This window comes from Excalfactoria chinensis, chromosome 1 (genome assembly GCF_039878825.1).
Source record: "Excalfactoria chinensis isolate bCotChi1 chromosome 1, bCotChi1.hap2, whole genome shotgun sequence".
In the NCBI taxonomy this organism is placed as follows: domain Eukaryota; kingdom Metazoa; phylum Chordata; class Aves; order Galliformes; family Phasianidae; genus Excalfactoria; species Excalfactoria chinensis.
The window spans coordinates 118,220,513-118,233,107 of record NC_092825.1 but is presented as its reverse complement, the minus strand read 5'-3'; the positions used below and the strand labels follow the sequence as shown (position 1 = coordinate 118,233,107).

Here is a 12,595-nt window from a genome sequence, read left to right as displayed (position 1 = left end):
CTCTGTGCAAACTGCCATAAGTAGTAAATACTCTGCAGCAAAATTCCGCCTTGATGGCGTACAGTTCAATCCCGCTGTCTTTGTATTTTCTTATTTACCATCTTCAGTGGAGTTCTGTGGATGTCATTGAGCTCCAGACTTAGCTTTTTGTTTCTAAGTCCATTGGCAAGTTAGTAGACATGCTGACCAAGTAGATAGTTTCTGACCAAGTAGATAGTTTAAGCTAATTTTTATCCAAAGCTTTTGGGGGATGATGGAAGGAATGCAAGTCTTTTGATAGTTCTGGGCTTTTGTGGCAGTTCTGTGGTAAAATGTTATAATTAATAATAATAATGTAAACAAAAAGCCAAGAAATTAGAACCATGATTTTAGTACTGTCTTGTCTGAAAGAATAGTTGACTTTAGAAATTGATCTTGTGCTGCAAAGATTTCAAATCTGAAAGTTGTTTAAAACAAATTGATACAGTAGTCACGAATGGTTATAAAAAGCAGCTTACAGCATTGAGCTTTAAACCCATTTTCTAAATTGCGCATTTTTCTTCATTAATAAAAATCGTATCTTTGCAGGATGGTGCTCTGTTTCTGTTGTAGTGACTGCTTTTCACATGAGTGCCTCTGAAATTAAATCCCGTTCACCACCCTTCAAAGGCATTTATTCTATTTGTGTATGTTTACTACGTGCTGACCAGTGTTTGCTTGTGTTACATACTCTAAGTGTCAGCATAGTCTAAACAAGAAAACAAGCCTTGTTTATTTAAATGATATTTAAAGAAAACAAGCAAGGTCTTTTAAAACTATTCGTCTCTTTTCCTACATCTCAAAATAAAATGATTTCACAAGTGTGTTGGACAATCTGTTCAGCTTAATGTGTGCGTGTGTGTACATAACTGCTTCAAGTAATAGAATCAATAGAATAAAATGTGTAGTATCAAGCCGTTGTAGATATTTTTTGAGTCACTACTGTTCTTTCATTTTTGTTTTATATACACTCTCTAGATAACGATGATTACCAGAGAGGGCAAAAGGCTAGACAGTATGAAAACAGCCATAGCAAATCAGGCTGCCATTTCTGGAAGAAGGATGCCAGTGACTTTATTGTCCTAGACTGAAAAACTAATAGCATTAAACTTTCAGTGTTTCTTGGTTTGTTTTCATTTTCATTTTTGGGTTAACTAAGGAATTGACAGTTCAGTGGCATCTGTTTGCTACAAGGGAAGAAGGGCAGTCATATGAAGCTCTTAGCTATTCATATAAGCTATTTGAGGTGGAAAATGAATAGAAAAGATGAGAAAAAAGTTGAATATTGTGATTAGGTCCTAGGATATTTCAGAACGTGTGTTATTTTATTGCAGGTCTTAAAGCAAGAAAGAAGAAAACTTACATTACAACTTCCATTTATTTAAAAATGACTTAAATTATTGTATTTGAAACAGTTATTTTTTTTATAAAATAAGTTTCCGTTACGTATTATGACTTTAAATTATTTTGGTATATTTAGCTTTCTAGGCTAAAACGAGAATTGGCACAGATGAAGCAAGAGCTGCAATATAAGGAAAAAGGAGTGGAAACTCTGCAAGAGTAAGTTAAGGGTTTGTGGGAGGCTGGTTCCCCCTCCTCCTTCCCCTCCCTCCCCTCCATCTTGGAATGACTTGCTCAGGAAACTATTGCAAAAAAATAAAGTAGAAAGTTTCTAAATTCTCTGCTCCAGATTTTCTGCTCTGATAATGGTACGCATTGAGAACAGTGTGAAATGATGGAAGAAGGATTAGACAGAATTAAGTGGAAAGGTGATTTCAGAGATCCACATGTAAAAACAGTTTTATAGGTAGTCTTTCCATTCTGCCTGAAAATGAGTCAGATTTTTAAAATGTACTCCAAGCATCTTCTGAAGGTACGTATTGTCAGAAGCCCAGTCAGAACCGCTGTGCAATGGGGTAGCGTTTCTGTGAGCAGTACCTAGGCTTTCTGGCAGGGCAAACTATTTCTCCAGGGTGGGAGCCTGAACACTGCAACGCTGTTTCTTCCTTTTTCCTGGTGGTCAGACCTTCCAGTTCTGGGCAGCACAGTTGATGTGTTCATGTGTAGTAGATCTAATGCTCTGTGAGACCTTGGATTTTGTTGCATGTGTGCAGAATGACTGCATGTAAATATGACCCCTTGTTTCCTCTCTGGAAGGAGAAGTAGCTGAGGGAGCTCAGGGCAATTTGCCACTGCTCCCAGACTGTTAAACAGCCTATGCTGTTGTTTCCTTCACGCTTGCTGGTGGCAAAGGTTGCAAACTGTTGTGGTAACCCTCTACCTGCCACTCTTCCTGCAGGCCATCAGATGGGAACCGAGAGACTTCCATCTGTGTGCTGCTTAGTCACCTGCACACATAGCATGTATGTGGGAAGCCCCGTGTGATAGGGAGAAAGGTTACCAGGCCATGGAAAAGGTGGCAGGTAAACACACATTGTGACTTCCAGATCTGTTCAACAAGCCCAGAGCAAGGCTGTATGTTGAAGAGATCTTGGATTTGCTTTGGACATGTGGCTGTGCATTTAGAAATCTTGGCCATCCCTCCAGCATGCACGCAAACAAACTGCCTAATGCAAGTGCTTCTTGAAAACACTGGAACTGTTGCATGTGTAATGCATTTTGTAGCATCTGTGGAAATACTTTGAAGCTTTGGGTTTATTGTATTGGTGCTGTAAAGCACGAGCACACATTTCTGCTTTGGGAATCCTGGCAAAGCTTCCAGAGGTCCCAGAGCAATTAGGTTCCTGATTTTCCAACTTAGACAAAATTAACCAAACATGACATTACATTAACTAAACTGTATAAAGGAAGATACTCAGTTCTTTCTGTTAAAGAAATAGCCTGTGCATTTCATGTTTTTCATTCCATTTTACAAGGTTCTTTTGTTCTATAATGAATTTTAAAAGCTTCAGGAGAAAAAAAAAAAATCCAACAAAATGTGTCCAGCCAAAATCCTTCACTGGCAAGTGGAATGTAATCATTCTCAGGCATAAATATATTTTATTGACTGCACAAAACATTTACAGTTAGTTGTAGGAGAATTAACTGAAACTTCGTAATGTCGAGCAGCCCATGTATTGAAACTGCAAATATTTTAAGGCTGGTCAATGTTTCTGGGTAGTAGCCCAGTTAAGTAAGATGAGCAAAAACAATTTTGTCATAGTGTTCTCCATTGTATTTTCTTTGAGTAATAATTGTCTCGCCTTTTCTGCTTTAGTTATTTGTTTTCTTCCTCATGACTACCATGCAATTTGAAGATTATAAGTTCAATTATTTATAGGTTCAGTGGCTTTTATAAAAAGGCTACCTGTTTGACTGGGGAGGTGAAAGTATTTGAAGGCCATTTGAAATTCAAGATTGTTTTAATTAACATAATTAATTGAAGATAGCCCAGCGAAGTAGTGCAAGTACTGAAAAGGAAAGTCTGCAAATGATTATGAATACAAGTGTTTGTCTTGGATTTTAGCCCAAGTTAAGCTGCCTGTACTCAAGGATGGGGATACAGGAGAGACATTCAAGAGAGGAGCTTGTTCAAGGCAAGCCCTGTGTACCCAATCAGTCAGTGGTAGTAATAAATCAGCTGGTTTAAGAGTTCAGGCATGACAGCTCAGTGCTTCAGTGCTGCTTCTCATTGCTTCTGCTGCAGTCACTCCGTCTGGTAGTGCTCTGGGTGGTGGTCAGTGCCATTTGCTGTAGCTGGTGACAGCATTTTGCCAGCGCTCTATCAGGTATTGCAGTGATTTGTGTTGTGATGTTAGTGTTTGTGCTTTGCTGAGCTCCACTCTCTGAGGTGAATTCTGCTTTTGTTTTGGTTTTTCAGGTAATTTTTCAGTTGCTTTTCTGGTGCTTTCTTAGAATTACTACACTTCCAGTAGGAAACAAGCTTATTTGGAGAGTGCTTGTGCTGTCTAACAACTGCAGAGAGGAGTTTCTCTAGACTCCTTGTGTAGTCAAGAGAGAGGATGGTTTTGTAGGTGGTTGGCCCAGGCTGTGAGCCTGCCTGTGCTCTGGGCTGTCCCTGGCCTCTCTCTCCTAGCACTCGTATTCGTCTAGGGGAAAGAGGCAGTCCAGTCAAGTGCCGAAGCTGAAGAATTTTACTTTCTGCATATCCACAAAACAAGTGTGCTGTCTGAAAAGAAACTTGTCATTCTTTTTCTAAAAGAGAAGTAGTTTGTGTTGCTTTTTTTCCCTTTTTTTTCTTTTTTCTTTTGTGGAGACTTGCACATTCCAGGCATTTCTCCCTTTTGTTACTATTTCTAAATTTTGGGTCTTTGTATTTTTTTTTGTTCCTTCTTGTGTTAGGTCAAATCGTCAAGTAACTGCCAAACGGAGACTGGCATACATCCTGTTCAGATCTTTTAAAGCTGTGTTCTTCACATTATTTTAAGTATGTGCCAAGAACAACACTGGAAGTTGTCACACTTCAGGGTTTATATCTGGCTGAAGGCTTGCTTTGAACCTCTAAGCAGCATAGTTCCAGGAGCAGGTATCAGAACCAGCACGGTTCTCTGTTCAACCACTGCTGAGTTTTTAATAGCTCTGCAATTCCAATATAGTCAGAATTCCGATTTCTGTAGTGCTGCAGCTTTTCATTAGGGCTGTATTTTCTCCACTTTCCTCCAAATTTGGCAATGTTATGATAAGCCTTCAAATGTTATGGTCTGCTCTCACCCACTGGAGACTTTCTGGAGCTCAGTATTTCAGTCCTGCCTCTATCCCACCCGGTGTGATCTCTTTCACCGCTCCTTGGTCTCTAGGGGTGCATTTGCCCCAAGGTGCAGCCGATTCTGTTAAAGCCTGGGGTTAGGGAGTTAAATCTGAGCCTTTTCTGGAACATATTTCTTTGTCTGGCTGTTAGGGATTGAGGATGAGGTGCAGCTCCTTCTCTCCCATGTGTTTTCAGTGACCCTTCTGCTTACCATGAGGAAGAGCAGAGGATTTTGGAGGAAGAAGGCGTTTAGCAGCAAAGGAAATGAAAACCCAGCCAGTTGGCTGCGAGAGCGGAAGGAATGCTCAGAGAAAATGAGGAGAGATGGGGAATTAGGGCTGACTAAACAATTTATAGCTATGCACGAGTTCAGAGGATATGAGAACCGACAAAAGCTTTAAAATCAGATTTAACTCAACTACAGACATACACTTTAATGAGGATTAGGGGAGGAGACTTATGTATTTGAACGATGTGGTTGGAAACAGAGTGGAGACTGCTGTATGGAATCAAAACTATTGTGAGTGTGCTCGTAGCCTGCATGTTCTGGAAACACCTTCCTCAGAAAATGTGTGCTTCATTCATAGTAGGGTATTACTTGAATGTTCTTCCTGTTTGTATAAAAGGCTAATCTGTATTTGCATCATGCTCTTTCCCATTAATAAATGGAAGATTCCTGTTAACTTTGTAGCTTTCAAAACTAGAGCTTTATGAAGAGAAGAAAAAAAAAAAAATTAATGGCCAATAAATAACATATTTTTGTAAAATACTTAAGGCAGCTTGGATGTACAGCAGTACTGATTTAAGCTGTGATATGTCTGGCAGTAGAGCCTTTTCTGATTCTTTACTTAAACAAACACCAGTTCCTAAGTTGGGCTCCAAAGTGACGTCCAGGAACATTAATTTGTGGGTAACTGGACAAAAATCTGTTTGAAATTAAATAATTTCCTCTTCCTGTAATGCCACCTTGTACCAGCCAAACAGTATAATGAACAGTTGTGTAGGAGACGTTTCCTGGTTTAGAATTTGGGTGGAATCTATGTTTTTAGCATTAACATAACCTTCAGATAAAACCACATTATCATTTTCATGAAGCTTGTAGTGAATCAGAGTAGCTGTTTTGCCACAGTTTTACCTAACCTTTTCAGGATTTTAAGTAAAAAAGAATGAAAACTCCAAGCAGTCATTTGAAAAAACAAAGCAAAACGTTAAGGTGCATGATTTAAGTATTTTCTGTTTTTTGAAACATAAATCATAAAGGCTCATGTATTTTCATATGCAACATGGGGAAAATTGTGCTTAAGCGGAAAGTTGAGGTTCAGGCTTACACTTTGCGTTTTGTCCAAAGTCAGGACCTGTCAGAAGAAAACAAACAAACCAAAACTGTAGAAACCCAGCCTGCAATTTCTCCTGAATGTTGTGAGCTACACAGTAAAACCACAGGAGTTTCATTCAAGCTTTTGAGTTTTTCTTATTATGGATTTAATATTTTAATTTTAAAGAAAGTAATCTGCTGCATGTAGAATTCTAGTGATTTGATTCACTGACAGAGCAGGCTGAGTGAGAGTGACAAAAGTGTAGTTTAAGCTGCAAATGCATTTGCATTCTTGGTATCGCTTAAGTGTTCTAAGAATAAAAGACAGTTATGAGGTTTCTAGATTTATCTCCTATGGTACTACAGTGCAAGGAGGTCTTTTAGTGACAGTCTGTTTTTTCCAGACTAGAATTTTTGCACTATTTTTATGCTTTTTTTTTTTTTTTTGTCATTTTTATCATAATATACCTTGAATTTTGAATTTTGAGTTATTCTCAATAATATACAAAATTTGAGTATTCTTGTCTTGTCATGATTATATCTATCTGATAATAGAATCATATAATGGCCTGGGTTGAAAGGGACTACAATGATCATCCAGTTTCAGCACCTCTGCTATGCACAGGGCTGCAAACCACCAGACCAGGGTGCCCAGAGCCACTTCCAGTCTGGCCTTGAATGCCTCCAGGGATGGGGCATCCACAACCTCCTTGGGCAACCTGTTCCAGTGAGTGATAATGTCTAGAGACAATGGATGATATTCCAAGATAATAGATGATATTCCAAGATGATTCCATCATCTATCAGCGCTCCTTGTTAACAGGTGAGGTCCCGGAAGACTGGAGGCTTGCCAACGTGACTCCCATTTACAAGTAAGGTTGTAAGGAGGATCCGTGGAACTACAGGCCTGTTAGCCCTACCTTGGTGCCAGGGAAGGTTATGGAACAGATAGTCTTGAGGGAGATCACGTGGCAGGTGTGGATGACCCGGGGATCAGGCCTAGCCAGCACGGGTTCGTGAAGGGCAGGTCCTGCTTGACCAACCTGATCCCCTTCTACGATCCTGTGACCCGTCTGGTGGATGAAGGAAAGGCTGTTGATGTGGTCTACTTAGACTTCAGCAAAGCCTTTGACACTATCTCCCATGCTATTCTCCTGCAAAAGCTGGCAGCCCATGGCTTGGATGGGTACACTCTTTACTGGGTAAGGAGTTGGCTGGAAGGCTGGGCCCAGATAGTGGTGGTAAATGGAGTTAAATCCAGCTGGCGACCGGTCAGGAGTGGTGTTCCCCAGGGGTCAGTGCTGGGGCCTGTCTTCTTCAACATCTTTATTGATGACCTGGATGAGGGCATTGAGTGCACCCTCAGTTAAGTTCTCAGATGACACCAAATTGGCGGAGAATGTCAATCTGCCTGGTGGTAGCAAGGCCCTACAGAGAGATCTGGACAGGCTGGAGAACTGGGCCAAAGCCAATGGGATGAAGTTCAACAAGACCAAATGCCGGGTTCTGCACTTAGGCCACGACAACCCCAGGCAGCGCTACAGGCTTGGGGCGTAGTGGCTGGAGGACTGTGTTGAGGAAATGGACCTGGGGGTACTGATTGATGCTCGGCTGACCGTGAGCTGACAGTGTGCCTGAGTGGCCAAGAAGGCCAACGGCATCCTGGCTTGCATCAAAAACAGTGTTACTAGCAGGAACAGGGAGGTAATTGTCCCCCTGTACTCGGCATTGGTGCGGCTGCACCTTGAGTACTGTGTTCAGTTTTGGGCCCCTCACTGCAAGAGAGACCTTGAGGCCCTGGAACGTGTTCAGAGGAGGGCTACGAAGCTGGTGAGGGGTCTGGAGCACAGGCCTTATGAGGAGCGGCTGAGGGAACTGGGATTGTTCAGCCTGGAGAAGAGGAGGCTCAGGGGAGACCTTATTGCTCTCTATAACTTCCTGAAGGGAGGTTGTAGTGAGCTGGGGGTTGGCCTCTTCTCTCATGTAGACAGTGACAGAACTAGAGGGAATGGTTTCAAGCTGCACCAGGGGAGATTCAGGATGGACATTAGGAAGTACTACTTCTTGGAAAGGGTAGTCAGGCACTGGAATGCACTGCCCAGGGACATGGGGGTGTTCAAGAAACATTTGGATGTTGTGTTGAGGGATATGATTTAGCTGGGAAGTATTGGTGATGGTTGGACTGGATGATCTTCTAGGTCTTTTCCAACCTTGATAATTCTGTGATTCTGTGATCAGACAGAAGTTTTGGAAGAGATGTTCAGATGTGTAGTTATGCATCTGAATAGTGTTGGCCTGGTTGCCGGTGTCTTTTCAGTTATTACTGTGTAGGTTAGTTTTAGATTGATTTTACTTCTGTCGTGTAAAGTAATCTGCAAATGTTACTTGTGTAAATAAACTCTATACCAGGGGAGGTTAAAAATGAAATATTGTTGGTTTTGCAGAACCTGATTAGGTAATTGCATTGTTCTAGCTTTTGAGTGTATTGGACACTGAGTGCTGTGCTTCTTCCCAGTAGAATGTCATTTTATTCTTGGAAATAAAGTGGTACACGCATAAACAAAAGGTCTTAAAATGTTTGTGGTGTTTTTAATTATGTGAAAATTCTTGAACTTGTCTTTGTCTTTTCAACAGGATTGATCGTAAGATGTCGAGTTCTCATACAAATTATAGACTGGATGAAGCGCAGGCTATAATGAGTGAGCTACGAACTATAAAGAAAGCCATATGCACAGGTGAAAAAGAGAGGCAGGACCTTATGCAGGTAAAAAAACACAACAAAACCACAACTGCTAAAATGTGCAGTGTATTTCCATTTCCTCGTTGGTGATTGTGTTGGGGTTTCCAGGTTTAAATAAACAAGCATGGTGGCCAAATTTGATCCTTCTGTTTGATAGCTGACAATAGCAGGCTATTCAAAAGAAGTAGATAAGGAGCCTTATGTTCACAGTATACACGATATGAGTTTCATATTTTTGTTGTAAATAACATACTATTCTTAATGTTGAGAGCAGTGTTTTTGTTTAATATAAAATTCCACTGCCGCAGTGTCAGAGACTCCTATGGAATTATTATGCTGTGTTTAAAAACAAAAAGGAGACCATTAGTGTTTGTTTTACACTTTGTTTGTTTAATGTCCCCTTGTGTTCCCTATGAAGAAGTAGGTCTGAGAGTCCATGCTCGAAAAGGTTTATCAGCTTGTCTATCATGTTTTCCTTTTATAAGCTTCTCACATAACTGGATCTCTGTCACTATGTGACAGTTTGGCAGCTCCCTTTTTTTGTGTTTTTCTTTTTTTTGGCCTCAGTTTTTCCTCCAAAATGTTTGTATTAAGACAAATTAATTTCAAATGTCCTCATAAAACCCTCAAATGATTAAGTAGAGCATATGCAGATATCATCGTGCAAGCTTAAAATTATTGTTTTGAATCTGAGCGTGATGACTAAGGAAAGATGCTGGGTCACTGCTTGGGCATGTCTTTGAATGGATTCTGCATCTGCTCTGAGCTCTTACCTGCTGTGTCTGCATTATCAGTGTGACAAGACCTTTTCTGAGCCATGATCCTTTGTTACTGCAGGAACTTTGGTACAGACTTGCTGAAACATGCTGTGGATACAGTATTCCTCACCTCATCCTGAAAATGCTGTATGGAAAAGAAAAAATTACCTAAGTTTTTGGGACTGCATTAAATTATCATTGCAATCCATTTATTTTATTTTTTTCATTTTTTCTCTGCAATAGTCTTTTGCTGGCATTTTTATTGTTGTTAAATGCTGTGGGTAGCTTGTAATCTACATACAATACATCTCCATAGTTATACAATTATTCAATCTCCAAAGTATTACCCGAAGGTCAGCTGATGGACCACAAATCCTTGTTCAAGTAGACAGAACACTTAAGTCACTACTAAAAGTTTCTGCCTTGGCAGCTTTTAACATACTTGATATTTTGTGTTGGCCAGGTTTTAAAGCGATTCTCAAGTCTTCCACATGCCTAGCTAGCAAGAAATGATTAGAAAGGCAGTTCTTCATGGATGCCGTGACGCACATTTTAGGAAACTAAAGGGTAATTTAAAGTCTTGTGTGTGAGACTTTGGAAAAGCTTAACTGCTGGCCTTGTTTTGACTCTCTCAGTAGGTTTTTTATTTTTTCCCCCCATTTCTTTAGATTTTCAATTTTCAGTGGCACTATATCCAGGGGTAAACATTAAGACGCCTTAAAGTCACATCTTATAAACCAAGTGCAGTTGCATACTCTTTAAATATGCAGAGGTCACTCTGAAAGCAGTGCTTCTTGTTTATTACCAAGGAAGTTATATCAGATAGAATAGAAAGTGCACAATAACACTATTTGATAGAGCAGATTCTCAGCTACAAAACTTGGTTTTTCAACATAGTCTCCACCATTAGCTATGCATTTTTGCCAGCCATGGACAAGAGCCTGCATGTTCTTTTATTTATTATTATTTGAAAAGAGTTGTTTAGCATTGGCAAACAAGTGGAAATCTGTTTAAAACATCTTTGTAATGAGTTGAGAATTTGATCTTTTTTATTTTCCCTATGGATTTGAAAACTGAGTTGTCCACAAAAGTGTTATCTTTAAAAGCTATTGTTGGTAAGACAAGCTTTCTTAGGGAAAACTGTCTGTTTTGAACACTGTTTATAGATGAGTTGGAAGTATTCTGTAAACAGCTGGGAGTTTATTTCAGAGAAAGGAAATAGAAAATTTCATACTACTTCTTAATTTAAATCTGGCCAGTGTAAGCAACAGAACTAAACATAGCAAAAGTGACTCAGTCTTGTGTAGGTGCTTGGAAAATTGTGGCTGTCATAGAAATATGATAATTGGGTAGAGCTGTGTGGGAGAGAAGTCTGACAAGGCAATCAGAGGGTGGTCGGATTTAAACTGGGTGCTGTGGTTACAAATATACAATCTCACAGCTCCAAAAAAAAATGGACAAACTTTTTATATAAGATTAGTAATCAAGATGTGTGCTTATGTTCCTGAAAGCTGAGTGTGTGTCTCTTTTCTCTCCCCCTTCATGATTGTTGTGTCTCTTTTCCCCCTCCCTTCATGCTTTAATTTCTGTACCAGCATATTCATATCCTTTAAAAACGTTCTTTCTTAGAAAGCATTGGAGAGTGTTTTTGTTGTTTTGTTCTTTAATTTCTATTATTTTCTAATTTATTATTTCCTTCTTTACCATTTAAGTAAGCCAAATAGGTTAGATAGGAATTGTATTGAAATGTTGTGTGCCACCTAAATCAGCTAGCAACAAATTAATTATGAGATGGCAGTGCTTTCTTTTTGATAGATTTTGACTGGTGTGTCTGCAGCTTCACAACCATGCATAAAGTGGTCTGTCACTTTCTCTAAGATTACCATAAACAATCCGTAAACCTCAGATGAAAGAGGTTCTCTCTTCTATATTGCTGGGAAGGGTCTTTCTCCTAGTAGTTGATCTAAATTGTTTCTATGGAAAAGTGTGTTAACTTAGGTTGTAATTTTTCATGTTACGATCGCTGGAGGGTATGCTTTTAATTCATCCAACTAAGGACTCAGAGGACTTCCATACTTACCATAAAGCACAGTCACCTATGCACGTAGATGTAAGTTAAGGTGATTGCCACCTGCACAATGCTATGTAATTTGTTAGTAAAACCCAGAGTTCAGCAACTGTGCCCAGTTAGGAAACCTGGCCAGCATCCAAGCAGTCCCTTACTACCTTCCAGGGAGATGCTGGAGTTGGGAGGTCAGGAGCACAGCAGGAGTGCATGAAGTAGCTGAAATATGGGCAAAAGTTTAGATTTAAGTCTGGCATCAGGATCTGTGGTGCCTGTAACATAATACATATACCTGTAGCATAATGTATGCTAGCCAAAGGTACCAGATGGACGTAGCTTATTTGGGGGATACTTCAGGCTTTCTGAATCCCTGGTGGTCATGAGATCAGCACTGCTTTACTGGAAAAAAGAACATATTAGACATTTGATATTTGTGCAGCAACAATTTAAAATAATTATTTCCATCTCATAAATCCACTAGGGATCCATCTCAATTCTCCATGCAGCAAGAAACTGACAGGACTGGGTGATTTGCTGTGAGTTTTGGAGCACTAAGTAGAAAGACAGTATTCAGTCATCTTAAAATGGCAGACGCTCTGGTTTTCTGTTTGCATCTTTGTAGAGCTGTTCATCTGGCAGCAAATCTTTAGAGGTTAAAGGGCCACTGGCTAGGGATTTAGTGGCAGCATAACTCAAAATTGAAGTGTGATTTCTTAGGATGGAAAACAAACTATTTCATTTATCCATCATGATAAGATGGCCCAGCTAGACTGGGAGGTAGCAGAAGAACTGGCTTCTTTTGGGTGCACAAGACAAGCTGAGCCCCTTGGTGTGGGTGGCCATAGTTGTTTCTGTTGGCTGGTTTCAGGCCTGCTGCAATTCCTAAGACTGCTTTCTGGACTCAGTAATAGGATGTCTTTGTCTTCAGGTGGCAACAAGGTGATATTGCAGCTCCTGAGAGCAGCAGCCAGTTGCTGTTACACAAGCTCAT

The 12,595-nt window shown here is 40.1% G+C and overlaps 1 protein-coding gene across 2 annotated transcripts in view; it reads left to right on the top strand.

Annotated features, from left to right (window-relative positions):
- Positions 1 to 12,595, top strand: part of WWC3 (WWC family member 3) — a 95,202-nt gene that overhangs the window by 43,272 nt on the left and 39,335 nt on the right. For both annotated transcript variants that reach the window (XM_072353147.1, XM_072353138.1), the window contains exons 5-6: positions 1,499 to 1,578; positions 8,676 to 8,805. In XM_072353147.1, the coding sequence (XP_072209248.1) occupies positions 1,499 to 1,578; positions 8,676 to 8,805 (210 nt within the window). The remainder of the gene's footprint in view (positions 1 to 1,498; positions 1,579 to 8,675; positions 8,806 to 12,595) is intronic.